The following is a 17,820-nucleotide window of genomic DNA, read 5'->3' on the forward strand; positions in this document are numbered from 1 at the left end:
GGATCAAAACAAGCGACCCAAAAACCTATCTCAAAAATTGCATATTGACAAACATTTATGGAAAGATATAGTCTATCACGATACTCAAAGCAAAGATATTTATACCAGCGGCTCTCAAACTTGTCCCGAGGTGCCACTTAGGTTCACTCGCAAAATCAAAATAGTTGTGCCACTTAGGTCCATACCCCTTCAAAATCTGATGTGGCATGCATGCCAACGTAGCTCCACATGGACAAACATATAAAAAAGCCATTGAGTTTTTTTCTTTTTCTATCTTCACACCCTCCTCCTCCTCTCTCTTCCCTTTCTCCGTTCTCGCCTCCGCGAATAGAGCCTAATCGCCGGTCCGATTCGCTACCGACACTCCACCACTCCTTGATTCCCGCCGCCCGAACCTCCTCCACATCTTACTCGACCTTCCTGTCGCCTCCTCATCCATCAAAAGGCCATAAATCACCGGGGATTTTGAATCCCGCGGACGCCCGAGCTCACCACCGCCGTCTCCTGCCTCAGTGCCGACGACTCACATCCGGTCTCCATGAGGGTGTCCAAGCATAGAACTCGCCCGGAGGACGCGGCCGCGGACACCCAGCACTAGTCCAAGCCTGCGGCGAAGGTGCTTGAGCAGCTACACCTTGGCAAACCACCTCCTATCCCGGGGCGCGGGACCCGCTTGGCTGGCACGCCGCTCACCACTTGGGGCCCGCTTAACCGGCCGCAACGCTCGCTGATGTGCCGTTGATGTGGACCTAGAAACTTGAAAAGTTTGTGGACCTAGAAATGCATTGAAAAGTTTGTGTACCTAAAAATGCATTTTGTTGTTGATGTCCTCTGGTACATTTCACTCGCAACTTTTTTAACAAAATACAGTGGTTCACAGAAACCGTGCTAAATTACTGGGTTCCAATTGAAAACCCGCCGAATTAAAAAACGGTGACCCGCTGATCCGCTGGGTTTTTTTTTTCATGTGCGGAACGGCCGCAATCTCGGGTGCTGACCCGGACCCACACCCACCCCGTCCCGGTTCCCCTTGTCCTTTCTGTCCTTTCCCGCTCACCTCGGTCTGTTGCTTCTGCATCCCTCGCTCGTTACGCGCCCTTTTCTTTTCACGAGAAAATAAAAAAGGAGAGGTGGCATGGCATGGTATCCAAATCCAAATAATATTTATCATGTGTAGGGATAATGCGGCATCATTATCTTAAACCGTCTCCCAGATGGCTGTTTCACTTCACTCCACGCGATGCTGCGCTGCCTGTTGGAGACTGACAAGTGAGAATATTATATGCTGCTACTCATGCCTTGTGGGGTTCTCCCCATAACAATGGGGCATCCCATAATTTGGTGGTTAAGAAACAGTGCTTCTACACCGGGATGCGATCAATCAAAAAAAAGGAGGATGGGTGCAGACAAAGGTACCCAAAAACATCAAACAAATATCCAGTGTGCGCCGCGAATTCCGTGCCTTTTTGTTTCGTGTGACACTCTGCACCATGCACCCCATACCTACCATGCATGCTTGGAGTACTGTAATGCCCATTTTGATTCTGTCATGCTCCTGTGCCCGACTGCTCGAGTGGAATCATCATTTTAGTTTTTCCTTTGTTAAGGAAAAAGGGAGTGTGGAATCATCAATCCTGCGAGCATAAATAAAAGTGGCTTACATTACTATCCGAAAAGGCTTCCTGTTCATCCGAAACACACACACACACAAAAGGAGAGAGGGGTTCGAGGACACACTAGTCAAAGCAGTCAGCACATGGCACCATGACTAAGAAAAGATAATCATCCTATACTTATCGTCCCTTTAACTATGCAATTAGTCATTCCTGGTAAACCACATGCTCGTACTTTTTAGATACCCACGTAGCCAATCTTGCGTGAAGGAATGAAGGGTAAGAGACAGCTACTTCCCTCCGTTCCTGTTTACAAGGCGTGATGTGACGTAGCATGGTCTTCCAAATTAGATTTTGACCATTCATTTATCTTATATTATATTGTTTATGGCTATAAACTTATAATCATTGAAAAAATATATTTGATTACAAGCCAAATTTACATTAAAAAATAAAAAATTGTTAGGTAAATTATTGATTAAAGATGGTAAAGTTTGTACACCTCGTAAATAGGAACGGAGGGAGTATTAAAAGAGAATTTTTCATATTTAGAAATAACCTATCAAAAGGGAATGCAGGGAGTACCGGTTAGGCTGCTGGTTACTAAAGGAAACAGTTTGGGCGTTATTATAAGGTTGTGCGCGTGAAAAAAAAACCCACCAGAAATACAGGCAAAGACGTACTTGTAGATAGTTGGAGGCGGGCGCGGTGTATTCTTGGGTATTCTCCCAGCAACGCCAAGGAGATGGAGTGGAGCGATTTGGTTGATAGCCCGGGAGGCGGCAGATGAACCGGATGGGAAATCGCACGTCCCTTCTCTTGTTGGCTGGAAACCCCCCTCCCCGTCGTCGCGTCTCACAGTCGCTTTCCTCCTGCCTGGGCCCCCGCTGGTTTTTGTTGCTTTCTTGTTGTTGGGTTCAGTTCATTGGAGTTGAGCCACCCACATCGGATGCTCACAGCAATAATGAATGAAAGCCGCGGATGGATGGATGGATGGATCCAACAGATGAGATCCGGTGGCTTTTACACCATCCGTGCTGTGCTTTTTATTTGGTGCCCACACGGCAAACAGCAAAAGGTTTTGGGTTTCGGGGCGGGGCTCGTCTTTCCCTCCTCGCACTCTCTTCTTTTTTACCGCCTTTTGCGCGCACGCGCGGAGCGGACTTTGCAGAGCAGAGGGGCTTAGGCAGGGGCAGGGTGAGTCCTCGTAGTCGTAGCACATGTCGAGTATTAATAAATCTGTGGCCTAAGGAGTTATGTATCGCAGTAGCGTACGCCTGCTATGATATTACACTTATGGGGTGTTTGGATGTCACATGAATATTCGAAAACTAATTAGGAGGATTAAATAGAGGTAATTATTAAACTAATTACACAGATGGAGGCTAATTCACGAGACGAATCTATTAGACCTAATTAATCCATCATTAGCACAGTGTTTACTGTAGCATCACATTGTCAAATTATGAACTAATTAGGCTTAATAGATTCATCTCGCAAATTAGCCTCCATCTGTGCAATTGGTTTTATAATTAATATATGTTTAATACTCCTAATTAGTATCTAAACATTCGATGGATAGGAATTTTAGGAGCTCCCGAAGAACCAAACACCCCCTCGCTATACTACTACTCCCCTTTGACCAGATCTGTGACCTCTCTCTCCAGTATCTATCTCTACTATCTATATATCAAGTTTAATCGTGGCTGAGGCAGCTCTACCTTCACATCACACCATCTTGTCTTGTTGCCACCGTGGCTAGCTCAACACGGAGACTAGCTAGCTAAATCACTGCATGCCAAGTGGCTGGTGTATGCTCCGTATATAGAACGATGAAACACACAATCCACGCATGCATGATATCAAAGTCTATCGATCATTGCTCGATTCACTTAAGGATCGATGATCGAGCTCCTAATCGCGCCATTGGTGGGTTCGATCGCTGTTGGGTACGTCATTACACAAACAACAGATTAAGGCCAAGTGTATGTGGAATTGGAGCAACGGACAAGAAGGCAGCTGCGTACTGGCGACAGAGAGGGCCAGGAGATGCATGGGCGCCACGACCCCCTGCTCGATATTGTCGTTGCTGTCCAACCACGTACTGATTCATAAAAGAGTGGTAGTGCTCCAGTTGCCAATTTAGTGATGGGAAGAACCCAACACTTCCTAGCCGGGATTAAGCATATAAATAGCAAGGTGGGTAGCAACTAACATGGATTGTACAGTCAAAAGTTGTTGTTTTTTCCTCTCTCGTAAAAAAGTTACCTTTTTTTTCCCTTCTTCGTCCTCCAATCCAAAGCGCATGAGAGGGTGCACTTGCTTGCGTGGGTATTTGCTAACTTTCCATATATCTATGGACCCACCAGAAAATTTGGACAGTCCTAAATATAGGACTGTACACTGAGACATGTCACACATGGAGGCTACGGTGCAGGATAGTGTGGTCTACGTGGAGGAAAGGAAATGGTCGAGGATTAGGAAACTACTCGTAGCAATTAGAATAAGACTCTCTAGTCGAACCCGACTAGTATTCTTGTAAACAAATGACCTGTAACCCTGCCCCCGGCAATATAAGGCGAGGGAAGGACCCCCTCCCTAATCCAACTAACACAAAGAACGTAGGGTATTACGCGACATAAGCGGACCGAAACTGTCTAAATCGTGCGTTCGAGTTCACCTTCGAGACCCTGATCTTAACGAGCCCCACGCATAAAACACTATCTCGAGTACCTCTCGGTGGGTTACCGGATCTAAACACGGACACTTCTTGCCCGGCTGGACAGTGCCGTTTTAGAAGTGTCTCGGTGCACGGACTTTGGCACCTAGGAGTACCCGACCTTTTATTTTTTTTTTGGAAAAACAGAGCACCCGAGCTGAAGAAGATAGTTGGTGAGTGACTCGCCGTGAGTACCGGCTTTTTCCCCAGACCCCAGCAGACGAATGGCGCCGTACCTACGTGACAGGGCGTGTGGACTACCACCACCACTGGTCCACACTCCATTCATGCACACGTTATACGTACATGCATGCATGGACAAGCAGTGCTGCAGGCTCGGCCAAGTGGTCAACTCGCTACCTAGCTGTGTTCACAAGCTGCATGCATCTTGCATACATGTACTGCACTCTCGTTGCACGACCCCGGCGTCCAATCGGCACCGCGCGGCCACCGGTATCCACGAAGCCGTCCCCCAAGACCGCGGGGAGGAGCAGCGCAGGCCGCGCGAGATCGAAGGTGGCAGCCACGCCGGCATCTTGCATACATGACACTGCATAGCACACATGGAAAGGAAACAAGCAATTCATATCATCCGACCGTCACAATTGACCTCAACTCCCGATTCCGCAACTTGCATGTGTTGCAAGTTGTAATTTGCAACTGATCCATCGACTGCAACTTCGGGTAAATATGCATGACATAGTCGCTTTATTAGCTCCCCTGTGCTGTACTGAGCTACTTGTTTAATTTTTTTGAAGTCGGTAAGGGAAACTTAACCTATTTTTAATCCAGATTTATTTAATTCGCTCCCATGGTAAGTCAAACCCAGACCTGCTGGATGCTACTCGGGTGTTCTAATCAATATATTAGAGACACTTTCGCACTGAGCTACTAGCTCGATCATATCCATATACGTTTGTGTTTGAAGTCCAACTTTTTTTTTTACTTAGACTATCAAAACACTCCCTTCTCAAGCATGTGCCGTTTAGAACAAGCAGATTATTTTATCCTAAAACTAATTAGCTTGCCATAAAAATTTATACATTAAACGGCGGTGGTACAAAAATTTGTCATTTGCTGCATTCATTATGAATCTTTCCTGTAACATATCATTCATTTTAAGTGTTGTTAAACAAAGCGTAACATTGAGATGTCCGAAAGGACTTGCGAAGAGACGACGTTAATTCACTGATCCAGCTAATCAAGTGGGCGGTCGGTCTGCATGAGACATCATTAACTTGCATTAATGACCACAATTAATTTGCCATGTCCGTAGGCAATGCCTATGTTGTTGGATTTGGATACTTGGATGACCTTCGCTTGATCACCGTCCGGGGAGAGTATAATATACATGCAACTAGACTAGCTTAGAGAGTAGCTTGTATCGTACGTACTTTGCTTGCAGTCTTGAGACCATCATGATACTGATACGGCGCTAACGATAATAACCACCTGCATGGCTGCATGCTGTGTGAATGACTTTGTGGACTCTGAATTACTTCCCGATGTCGTTGACAGAACCAAAACATTCTGTGGGCGCACCTAATGTGCATTATCAGATCGAGACATCTCGAGTTGCAGCAGTGTTGGTGCGGCTTGCGTTGCCTACCAAATCTTGACAGCCCTACAATGATCTCCGCCCGTGAAACGCGCGATACCATCAGTAGAATGACACGACAGTTGACGCAGCCAACGCAAACAGCAACTATTTCTTTCCGAGATTCCAATTACACGGCGAAACCAGCTTTCCAAGAAAAGGTGCGTGCTCCACACAGCTACGAGTAGCCGCAGCTATATGTGCACAAATACAGTGTGCACGTACTATAGTTGCAGAGAAAAATGTCACTTTGTGCGTAGCGTACCTGGCAAAATTTGAGATGCGCCCCTGGATATTGGTGGATTCACGCTAGGAAACCATGTTTGGAGTTTTGTCTGCGCCTTGTAGAGGTGACAGGACATATTGTCCCTTGTGGGACAACGTCCCGGTCAGGACTGCTGCGCTGGAACCGGGGATTGGGAAGTGGTAGACCCACCCCGCAGAGCTACACGAGAAAACTGCATGCCTCGGAGTACTTGATACTTTAATATTTCTACAAAAAAAAGTACTTGATACTGTAGTATTATAGGATACTCTACTTCTAAGAGCATCGCTATAATTCTTTTTTTTCCCATTCGAAGCAAGTTGTTACGTACATTCAAGTGAAATCCTGGTTGAAGTGGTGGCAGAACCTTTTCCCCCGTTCCCTGACAGAGTGCACGAGCTGTGAAAAAGGGAATGGGACGTGCTGCGCAGCAGAGCTTCGCGTGGGCGTGCACAGTAAACAAATGCAATGCACGAGAGATATTCTCGAAAGGCAGGGCAGTTGGAAAATCTACCCAGGTTCACATCCACCGTCGTTCTCGGCTGCCTTTCTTCACGTCACGTCATACTGGCATACAAACCAAACAAAGTGAAGAAGAGAAGAAAAAAAAAAGCCGGGGAGAGTGGCCGAATCATCCGTCAGTCAGCAGCGGAGCCGGATCCGAGCGGGCGCTGCGTGCGTGCTGTGCTTCTCCTTCTGGGGTTGGGTTGGAGTTGGAGGTGTGATCTCGCCGAGCTGAGCTCCTTCGGCGCCGTGCCCGTTGTTGATGGATGCATGGCTGCATCCGTATCCAATGGACAGACAGCTGCAACATGGCTGCCGCGCACCCAGACGATGAGGATGATGGATGGATCGCGGCCGATTCAGCGGCATGTGGGCGGTGTCAGGGCCTGTCCTTGCACACTCAGATGGCAATCATCAAAGTTAATGCCTTGTTGCTAGCTACTGCTACTGCTGTTGCTGGCACCAACTTTTCACAGGACACCATTTCAGTTTCAATTCTCCTCAATTCACGGCGCCTTCCTCCTCCCACCATCTACCTCAACGGTTAGCATTCAGTATTCACTGCTTGCTCCCTCCGTTAGTGTTTCGTTCCATCGTGACAAGTTTTTGACCAAAGAAAGATTACTCTACTATTATTACTAACATAAAAGTATTGATGCATTATTTGTCCCAATGAAATTGAAGGCACAAATCAAGCGGCTCCTGACAAGCCATTGTCTGCAAATCCCAGACATTAAGACGTACGACAGTGCACGGGGCGGCCCCATCAATGCGCCGGGGCCGAATGCTTTTACGCGGGTGACCGTGATCACGACGGGTAACATGGCCGGCCGATAAGCTCAAGGCCTTGTTTAGTTGCCCAACTTTGGGCAACCAAAATTCCTGTAGCAACACTGTAGCGTTTCGTTTGTATTTGTGAATTATTGTCCAAATATTGACTAATTAGGCTCAAAAGATTCGTCTCGCAAAGTACAACAAAACTGTGCAATTAGTTTTTGATTTCGTCCACATTCAGTACTCCATGCATGTACCGCAAGTTTGATGTGATGGAGAATCTTCTTTTTGCATAGTGCCAAAGTTGGGATTTTGGAGTGAACTAAACATGGCCCAAGACGAGCAAGGAATATCAATCAGCTCACCCAGTCTCTAAATGTCTTTGGTTTTCAGCACTCGCAATCATGCCTAGTACTAACGTAGGTAACCGTGTCCCTAATCCGCCATCTAGATGCCCTAATGCCATGGCTGTACGGTAAACTCTGTACTTGCCCTCGTTGATGCCTTGCTTTCATCAGATCTGTCGCTGCCTGCTCATCTCCATCACCATTTGTTCCCCTGTAATCTGTCTACCCCACTGATCACGCACGACCAGTCTCCATCCCCTGTGCACACGCCACAAATAAAGCGGAGCTAATCATGCTCAACTCTTTTGTTGCAACGGACACTGTGCCGCCCAAACTCCAAACCTTGGGTTCTTGTGGGCAATGGAGGGAGATGGCCAGAATCTATCGGGAACGGACGACGCCCATGCCGTGCCGCCGCAGCGCAGGGCATGGCGTGGCTCCGCCTCCGCAGCATAAAATTGTTTCCTCCAGATGCGCCATCAGCCACACTGTTCCCCTTCACGGGCTCACAGAAGTTGGCTGTCGCCGGCGGACGTTGTCAGCTCCGAATTCTTAGGCCGAGTCCAACGGTTGAGCTGGCTTACTAGCTCATAGAGTTACGTGGCAGAGCCACGTCGATATAAAAGACAGCTCGTCCATCAGGTTACCTCTTCGCACGCCTCTCAAAGTGACCGTGGGACCCACCCAACTTACCTTTTTACTCTATCCCTTTCTCACCCGTTTGTTTCCGGGCACACAGAGCCACGGAGGGGAAGGCCGCCATGGCCTCCGAGACGCGAGCCATGGTCCACCCCGGAGGCCGCACCGCTGCACGCTTGATGGACTTGAGCTGCCGGCGGCCTCCGTGGTGCCGCTCCCGCCTCCTCGTCGGTGGCCGCCGCCGACCACGCTGCAGCCGGCCCGGCGAGGCCGTCCTCGTTTCTCTCGTCGCGCGCACCGCTGCCGCAGCCGGTTCCGGTCCAACCGTCCGCGCTTCGCTCGCAGTGCGCCACCGCCGGCGGTCCTGGTCCGCGGTCCGACCGTCCGCACATCCTCTTCCAGCTCGCGAACAACGAGTTTGATTCTGGCGAGGTCACCTCCCTCTCCTCCGGCGGCTCGAGTTCGGCCCCGTCGGCGCACGGGCGCCCGTCGGTGCTCCCGGCTTTTAGCGCAGATGGGAAACGAGGGAGAGAGACAAGGACACGGCGTGCGCAAGAGCAGGCCCCGCGAGCACCTCGTAATGCGTCCGAGCTAAGAGTGGAAATAAGAGAGAGCTGTGGCTGAGCTGCAGCCTCAAGCCTGAAGCGACTACAGTGCTCCTGCAAGCCTGCGGCTGCTTGTAGCTGTAGCTGCTGCAACCAGGCTGCAAGCACTTATCTATCACTTGTACAATAGGAAGCTTTTCACTGAAAAATTCTTTGAGCTGCACCCGAGTTTTTGACACGGAGTATCAGCCGATCAGATGGCTGTGCAGCAGCTGCTGCTTGAGCTACAGCCGAGCAGCTGGACTGTGCAGCTGCAGCTACAGCTGGTGAAAAAGTACAAGAGAGCAAGGTTGCCATGGCAACCCATCGCCATGGGCCATGGCCATGCATGGGAGCTCTACCGCATGGCATGGTGGTTGCCCTGCCCTCACTTTTGTTTGTTTCGCCATCGATGTCCAGCACACGAGAGAAAGAGAGCATAGCTCCAAGCAAGCTTTTCTGCTCCCCGCGTAGCGTTGCCTGTGGGTCAGGGACTCGAGGTCAGGTCACTGGGCAGCAGCAGGAGATGGAGGCAATAGTAACAGTAGCAGCCAGCCAAACACCCACCCCCCATGTGGGTGGCACTTGGACTCTTGCTGGACACGGCCGAAATTTTCGGGGAGAGACCACCTCTGCTGCAGCTGCACTATGGACTGTGGAGTGCGGAGATCTCATCTCACCCTCCCAGAGTCCCAGTCCCAGCTGGAGTACATAGACATGCCATTGCTACTGCATACGGGTCTTCCCCACTGATCACACTATATCGAGAAAGCTACTCTTGATCAGAAAATATGCAGCGTCAATCTCGATCAGCTCACCTGTTCCTGATCAGATTCCTGAAGACAACAACTCAAGTAGTCATCAGCTTATTTTGAGAAAGTGCAAACAAGATATAGTGATTCTTAAATCTTTCCTTTTTCTTTTACAAAGGAACCGACGATAAACTTGGCAGTCATGGAAACGCGGTTAGATACATGATGCAGACAGATAGTTGCCACCGGAGCTGTGGAAGACTGGAACCTTTCAGGTAGAGGTTGACAGTGCCTCCTTGCATCTGCTCACCACTGGAGTAGAGAAAAATCAGTTTGCCCTTCTCTATGCTCAAGTGGCAACTTTGGTCGACCCGTACAAATTATAATCTGACTCCCTCCCTGCACTTCCTCTTTGAATAATGCAGAAGCTAATTAAATAGTGGGATCTGCTCAGGATCATCAGATCATATGGGCCTATGTGTTCACAATAATATTCTTTCCACTTGTCCTTGTCTTCATGCACCAGCTTTAAAAATTCATCCCAGACAGGAAAAGGATGCAAGCTTAGATGACATATGCACACCACTAGCAGTACTAAAAAGCGGCTAATCATACTCTTAAAATAAATGGAAATCTGGTGTCTAATAGTATATGTTTTGTCATATCTTAGTTCCAAGCTGGCAAGCATTTTTGGCCTGATAAGACGTTTTATCAAATACTTTCAACTGGCAAAACTTGCTGAAGAGTTGAGATTTTAATGCTGCAACTTGGCCATACTGAGAAAGTTACCTCGGTAGAAGTCATAATTTTCAATAACATGTCACGACTATGACTCCATATAACACTGCCCACTGGCAACCATCTCTACTGGTTTCAGGTATGCCATAATCATCTCTGCGTCAATATCTAAAGCCCGCTCGGTAACGGTGCAAGAAGTCGAGAGATTGAAGAATCATGAGAACAGCTGTTTGTGTTCTGCACAGCTATTTTTTACAGTGTTTTTGCACGTAGTTGTGAGAAAAGGTTCAGTCAGATAGGAAATGATGCAAAGCCATTCACTTTTCAGCTGTTTCTTGTTTTCACGGCAGCCCAACTAAAGCAAACAAGAGAGTAAAAGGGTAAGTTATGATGAATCTAGATATCAATGGGCATCTTTGTATTTTCTTTGGTCTGCCTTTGCCTTTTATCTTCCCCAGGGTAAGGTACCCTTATTTAAAGGATCATGATTAATTAAAAGAAAGAGGCATCCGGAAGCCAGCAGGGTGGCTGCGGCTGCGGCTGCAGCAGCAGTTACACCACCTATCAGCAGCCAGCAGCCGCAAGCCAGCCAGGAGCAGCTGCTGCACTCTGCACTCTCAACAGCCAAGTTTGCAGCCGAGCGGCTGCGCTGCTGTGCAGCAACAGCTGCAGCTGCAGCCTTTGCAATCGTCAAATCCTATTGCAATAGCAATATGATCCTTTTGATACCCCTTTACACGCGCGGGGAACTAGCCGAAACGATGCAGAGATATGTAAAGGAGAGTCATGTATTTTAGCTAAAAAATTGTGCATGGCGGAAAGGCATGTTTGTTCGATCACCATCCGCCGGGCAAGAAAAAAGTAGATACTACATGCAACAAAAGTGGATCACTGTGCATCAGTGCTACCACGAAACAAGGAGTGTATAGGTGTTCTAATATTTTACACCTTGTTTAGTTAGTTTATGATAGAGTTCAGAAATGTATTAATTCGTACCTTTAGAACCTCTGTAGTTCTGTTCCATTCCTGGATCATCCCCCTCACCTTCGTTCCGAGGACGACAGGAGGACCAATTGGGCCAGGCCAAGGAGGCCCAGGATAGTTGCAAAGATTTGATCTGAAAATAGCTAGCAACGAACACTAGTGTGGTAGTGTTAACCACCAGAGGATTTCCTGTTGGGCACCAGCAGACTATGGGCCTAGGAGATGCACAAAAGCGACAGCTTACCTGTCAATAGATTGCCCATGAAATTGGCTCCATCTCCGTAAGTTAGCCGTAGCAGCTTCATCAAAATTCCCCTTTTGTTTGCTTGATGATCAAGTTTTTCAGGCATGTCAGAAGTCCTGAATAGTGAATAACACTGCAGCTCTGGGCTTTTCTTTGTCACTGCATAGGAATAATGACAGAATGAAGAGTTAACAACAAACAGTTTCTTGATAGAAAACACTGTTGTGAATATGCTCTCCACAAATTTGCCCGGTATTGAAAACCAAACAGCTTCAAAAAGGATAATCAAGGAACAGCTCTGGCGAGAAAGTAGTAAGTGACATGAAGAAATGTTTTATGTAACATCTTGCTAATGATTATCCACAGAGAAATTAAAAAGGGTATAACAGAATTGCATAAAGTAGTTCAATAAGCTATATGATGGCCTCTGGTATCAAATGACATGCCGGGCAAGAAGAGCACTGTGAAGATCCTTACAGGATTGTTTCGTTTTCCAGCACCCTATAAATTTGACAGGACATGGTGAAAACCATAAAGACTGAGACAGGCTAGAAAATCAACTAGCTTACGTCAGACAAGATGAAAAATTGTAAATTGAGACTGAGAGTATGAATTAAGCCATCTTGCTACTCCTGGGTAAAGCAGGATGAAAATAACCCAGGTGTAATATCTGATGATATTTGCAATCATAATACAGAATATTCTGGTACAAAACAATCTGACAAGGAAGAATGTAGTACAGATTAGCTTCAGCTTTAGACAAACTGGAAATCGGAACATGATGAATGTATCTCTGGTCAGAAATGCAGCAATTGCTCTTGCACATACTTGGAACATAATATCTTACAAATAAAGTTTTTATTTACACTTGGCCAAGTAAATCTAAAACAAATGTGAATACAATTATACAGCTGAACCTGAAGCAACATTACTACAATGAAGAGTATACAGTATAGGTTGAGTACCCTCCAAAGGGCCAGAGGAAGTGATTTATATGATTAGCTCCATGGCCCTGCAGTTTACACATTGAACCACTTTGTTACACAAAAATGAAGCCAAATAACACTCCAGCACAAAAAGAGCAGAAGCATGTCAAATGACAAAAAAAGAAACTTGTATCCTGAGTCCTGACTTGCTCGAAGAAAGTATCTATTGAGATTGCCAGTTCAGACCATTGGAAAATCCATTTCATGCGGTGCCACTGTCAGACAGAAAATACAGCTATGCTAAAAGTAAAGAAAACAACGATCATCCAATGGAATAATAGGAGTTCAAAACGATTCTGTATGTTTAGCATAATTGCATCGGAAAGTCCAACAACAATGTTCATGCTATCCAAGACAGGACGCATATTATTTATTAAGGGTTTGCAAGCGGAGTACTGAACAGAATTCTGATTGGGCCAGTGGCTGTGAGGTTGTGAAGACTCGACAAGTCCAGCATCTGAACAATGTCATGTAAACCTTGTCCTGTTTTTATGCAATGCAATATGGACGAAGGCTCAAGGGCCCTGGAACTCAGTAGTACTATGATTATGTCTGGTTAGTTAAAACAAAAAACTTCTAGCCTAACATTTAACACAGCAAGTGAGAAATGCATACAATGCTTGCATAATGCATATCATGACATTTTGATTTACTGCATTTCAAAACAGAAAAAATTGCTATGAACAGTTTAGCAATCCAAGAAAGAAAACAGCTGCCTCCACCAAAAGGTCACCCATCAATCACAAGGAAAAATAGAAAGGATAATATGGCACATTCAACGGCACATGGAGCAACGGGTCAGTTGCAGAAAACATTGTAGTAGAGGCCTAGATTTATGTGACAACGAACGATAGAGCATGTACATAGTTTGTGCATACGGATTTAGCTATCTGATGGTCATCTTCAGAACGCATGCTGTACTTGCACTGCCAGTTTAGACATTCTCATCACCATGAGACTGCTCATATACTTGTATATCTTGAGGATAGAATGGAGACATAAATAAGCTGACATATCCCAGCAATCACCTGATGCCAGTGTATGCTGCAAGTAAAGGTGATTAAAGAATAATTAGATTCCACAGACATAGCGAATACAATTTGATTTCATCTAATTGAAATATTTAGTGATTATCCAGAAAAAATGGGGAGAGCTCCAAAAGGTATCAGTAACACCGCAGCTAAGATGGAAAAAATCTTCAGATGTGATACGACAGAACTGACTTAAATAGGCCATCATCTGGCAAATCATGCCACTGGTGGCAGTTTGTTTAAGTGATATAGGCCATCATCTGTACACTGAAATGAATGTGAGGTAGTGATTTTTTTTGGACCCAGCAGTACCATTACCAGCAAATGTAGGGTCATCGCTACCACAACTTTAACAAATATGACACAGGCAAATCATGTAAAGAAAAAAAGTGAGCTGAACAGGAATCTCAAACATAGGCACATACATTAGCTGAATAGCCGTCATGCAGGCTATCTGCACACAAGAACATGGATTGGGGCTCATCCAGCGACACCAGGTTCAAGTGCAGGGCATGATTTATATAGTGAGTTCATGAACTCCTAGGACAAGATGATGGTGTTGCCTTGCAATAGTTATTCAGATATAAATCAGGCAGCCCCTCCAATATTTTTTTGTCTTCGTTGCTTGCCATCAGCGAAGTCATAATAGTACGAATGATTTTTGAATCGAGAGCTACATTCTTGTCTCTCAATTCATGTACCAATTTCAGAACCTTGTTTATCTGACCTTCAGCGCTATAACCTTTGATCAATGAATCAAACACAGCAATGTCGGGCACAAAGCCACTTGCTGTCATCTGTTTAAGCACCGTCTCAGCTTCTTCTAGGTCTCCTAGTTTTGCAAACATGTTGATTAGCATAGAATATGTCACAGCATCAGGAGTCAGACCCTCATCAAGCATATCTTTAAGCAGTTGTTTAGCCATTTTCTTATCCCCTGATATACAAGCACCATGGATCATTGTGCTATATGCGAAAACATCAAGCCCGCAGTTCTTATCCATTTCATTGAACAAAATTGTAGCCCGCTCCATCATTCCCTGTTGACACATAGCTGCAAGCAAAGGAATATAGTGAACTCGCTCAGGCTCTATCCCATGTTGTCTCATTGTACACAAGAACGTTTCTGCACGGTCAACTTCCCACATCTTGCTGAAGCCATTTATCAGAATACTATAGGTGAATGAATCAGGCTCCAATCCAGAACTAGCAAGCTCATTCATTAGCTTCATAGCCATCTTAACCTTGTGAACCCTAAGGAATCCACCAATCAGACAATTGTAGGTCACCAAGTCACACATACACCCCCTCTCAGCCATCATCTCACGAACTTTGACTGCTTGGAACATCCGACCGATCTTACATAGTCCATGTAAAACCGAGCTGAAAGTAATCACATCAGGCTCAACCAACACATCTCCTTGGATCATCTCCTCAAGCAACCCTATTGCCTCATCCATCTCGAGCACGCCAGAAAGACCTGCAATCAGGGTGTTGTATGTCACAACATCCGGTGCCACCCCCTTCTCTACCATCTCCTTCTTTAGAGTGATCGCCTCCCTCACCGATCCTTCCTTGCACAGGGAATTGATCATAACATTGTATGTCACTGCACTTGGCTCCAAACCCCGCTCCACCATCATGTCCTTCACCTTTGCGGCCTTTCCTATCTTCCCCGCTTTACACAGGCAGTCGATTAAACCAGTGAACATGCTGACATCCGGCTCAACCCCCCGCCGGGACATTTCTTCAAACACCTTGCCTACGGCCTGCCACCGGCCGGACTTGCAGTACCCACGCAGCAAACAACTGTATACAACCACGTTCGGCTCAACACCACTCTCGTACATCTCATCCAGCAGCTCGACGGCCCCGTCGACCTCTGCGGCGTCGCACAGCCCACGGATGAGCGTGCCGTACGTGACGACGTCGGGGCGGACGCCGCGGGCCTGCATGGTCCGGAGCAAGCTGACGGCCTCGTTCGCGCGGCGTGCCGCGCAGAGCCCCCTCATGACCGTGGTGTAGGAGATGGCGTTTGGGCGGGCGCCCGGGTCGGGCTCCATCGACATGTCGCGGAGGAGGGAGAGGGCCGCGGGGAGGTCGCCCCCGCGGCGGCAGAGCGCGGCGAGGACGGTGTTGTAGGAGACGGTGTCGCGGACGCCCGGGAGCGCTGTGAGCAGGGAGCGGGCCTCCGGGGCGGGCGCCTCACGGAGGCGGCGGTTGAGGAGCAACGCGGCGGCCGCGCGGCCCCGGCGCAGGAGCACGGCGACGAACGGCGCGGCGGGGCGGGGGGGCTTCGAGGCCGGGAGCGGGGGCGGGGGCGGGACGGGCGCGGCGGGTGAGGCGGAGGCGGTGGTGGCGAGGGACCGGACGAGGCGGGGCTCCGGGCGCCTTCTCATCGCAGCGGGTACGGTGGGAGCAGGAGCGCGGCGGGCGGCGGCTTTGTTTGTGCCAGGGGTTATACCGCTGCCTGCCGTATTTCCCCCCACGAAATCGGGCAAACACGGCGCCGCGCGCGCTAGCCGGCCGGCAGGCGTCGGCGACACGGCAGTGCGGGCTGCGGAGTCGGCGCCGCCGCCTAAGAAGCGCGGCCAAATCGACGCGCGAAGCGGGGGAGATGTTCTGCCGGTGCGCGTGCATCGACTCGCTGCTCGGTCTGGAACTCTCAACTCTGGATGGGCTCTGCGGGGTCTGGCCCGGGCCTCGGCGCTGACCACCCACATGGGCCGCCAGCCTGCTTCGGCGTGGAAATGGCAGATCCTGGGCCAAGTGATTGATCCCCCAATTTTCTCGACCCAACCAATAACAATGAGGTGTTGAGGTTGGGCTTGTTAAATCCGACACGGGTGATCAGCTTGCATGGCTTGCAGAGTGCAGGACTGCAGATGCTGTTGCTCACGTGCAGACGGGTATCTCTTATCCTCCCTCTCTCACACTGAGCATGAGCAAGGGAGCAGTGCTAATGTCCACAGTCCATCTCCATGCACGGTCCGGCTGAGGAGGTACGCGAGGCCGGCACAGTCACAGCGATCACTAGGTCAGCGTACGGCTGCCCCAGGCCGGCCGGCCGACCGGCAGTACGCCGGGAAGGGGTCCCCCAGGGCAAGTACGCCGGCCAAATCCAACCAGATCGATCCGTCGATCGGTTGCTGCGACGCATTACGCCGCTCACGAGTACATGTAATGGAGACCCCGTTCCGGCCAGTTCCCCTCCGATCTGGGTACTGATTGCTCATGGGAATTAATAAGGGTGTGTCGGGAGAAAATTAATACTCCCTCCATCCTTTGACGTGGAGTGGTTGCGCAAGAAACTCAAGCTCCACTGCCTTGGGTTGGCCTCGCTGGAGCGTACCATTGCCCGGCTACGCTCCAGAATTCTGTATCTCCAAGAAGGTGATGCCAACACCGCCTTTTTCCACCAGCAAGCCAAATTTAGAAAAAAAAGAGAAGAATTTTATCCCAAAGTTGCAGGTTGGGGATCAACTGGTAGTCTCTCAAGAAGATAAGCAAGAAGCAGTGCATGAATTCTATGAAAGCATTCCAGGGAAGGCAGAGGAGCAGGAATATTCTATTGATCTGGATGAATTAGGTATTCAGCAGCATGACCTTTCTATGTTAGAAGGTTCATTCTCAGAGGAGGAAGTGTGGGCTATCATTAAAGATATGCCTTTGGACAAGGCCCCGGGCCCGGATGGGTTTATTGGGCGGTTTTATAAAATCATGCTGGAGTGTTAAGGTGACATTCTGATGGCTTTGGACGCCATTCACAGGGGCTATGTTTTCAAATTCCGACTTCTCAACTCAACCTTCATTACCTTGCTGCCTAAGAAGATGGATGCTATGGAGGTAAAGGATTTCCGACCTATAAGCCTTATCCATAGTTTTGCTAAGTTGGTGACTAAGATCATGGCTAATCGGCTGGCTCCTTTATTACCCACTCTGGTCTCTGCAAACCAAAGTGCGTTCGTGAGAGGAAGGAATATCCATGATAACTTCATTTTGGTGCAACAGTTAGTGAAATCCTTGCACAAAAAAAGGAGGCT

At 48.1% G+C, this 17,820-nt stretch overlaps 1 protein-coding gene across 2 annotated transcripts; it reads right to left on the reverse strand.

Moving 5' to 3' along the window:
- Positions 1-12,554: 12,554 nt before the first annotated feature.
- LOC117846271 (uncharacterized) lies at positions 12,555-16,409 on the reverse strand. 2 transcript variants are annotated; one of them, XM_034727410.2, is made up of 3 exons: positions 14,203-16,409; positions 13,625-13,790; positions 12,555-12,772 (listed from the first exon to the last, which is right to left on the reverse strand). In XM_034727410.2, the coding sequence occupies exon 1, from the start codon at positions 16,174-16,176 to the stop codon at positions 14,308-14,310; it is 1,869 nt and encodes a 622-aa protein (XP_034583301.1). In that variant the 5' UTR covers positions 16,177-16,409; the 3' UTR covers positions 12,555-12,772; positions 13,625-13,790; positions 14,203-14,307. The 2 variants fall into 2 exon arrangements, with proteins under 2 accessions (XP_034583301.1, XP_034583300.1); XM_034727409.2 differs by lacking the exon at positions 12,555-12,772 and having other exon boundaries at positions 13,348-13,790.
- Positions 16,410-17,820: the final 1,411 nt, after the last annotated feature.

Source organism: Setaria viridis, chromosome 2 (genome assembly GCF_005286985.2).
Source record: "Setaria viridis chromosome 2, Setaria_viridis_v4.0, whole genome shotgun sequence".
In the NCBI taxonomy this organism is placed as follows: domain Eukaryota; kingdom Viridiplantae; phylum Streptophyta; class Magnoliopsida; order Poales; family Poaceae; genus Setaria; species Setaria viridis.

Bases quoted from the DNA above. Each gene is read 5' to 3' on its own strand.
- LOC117846271 (XM_034727410.2), bottom strand. From the start codon at position 16,176: ATGAGAAGGCGCCCGGAGCCCCGCCTCGTCCGGTCCCTCGCCACCACC.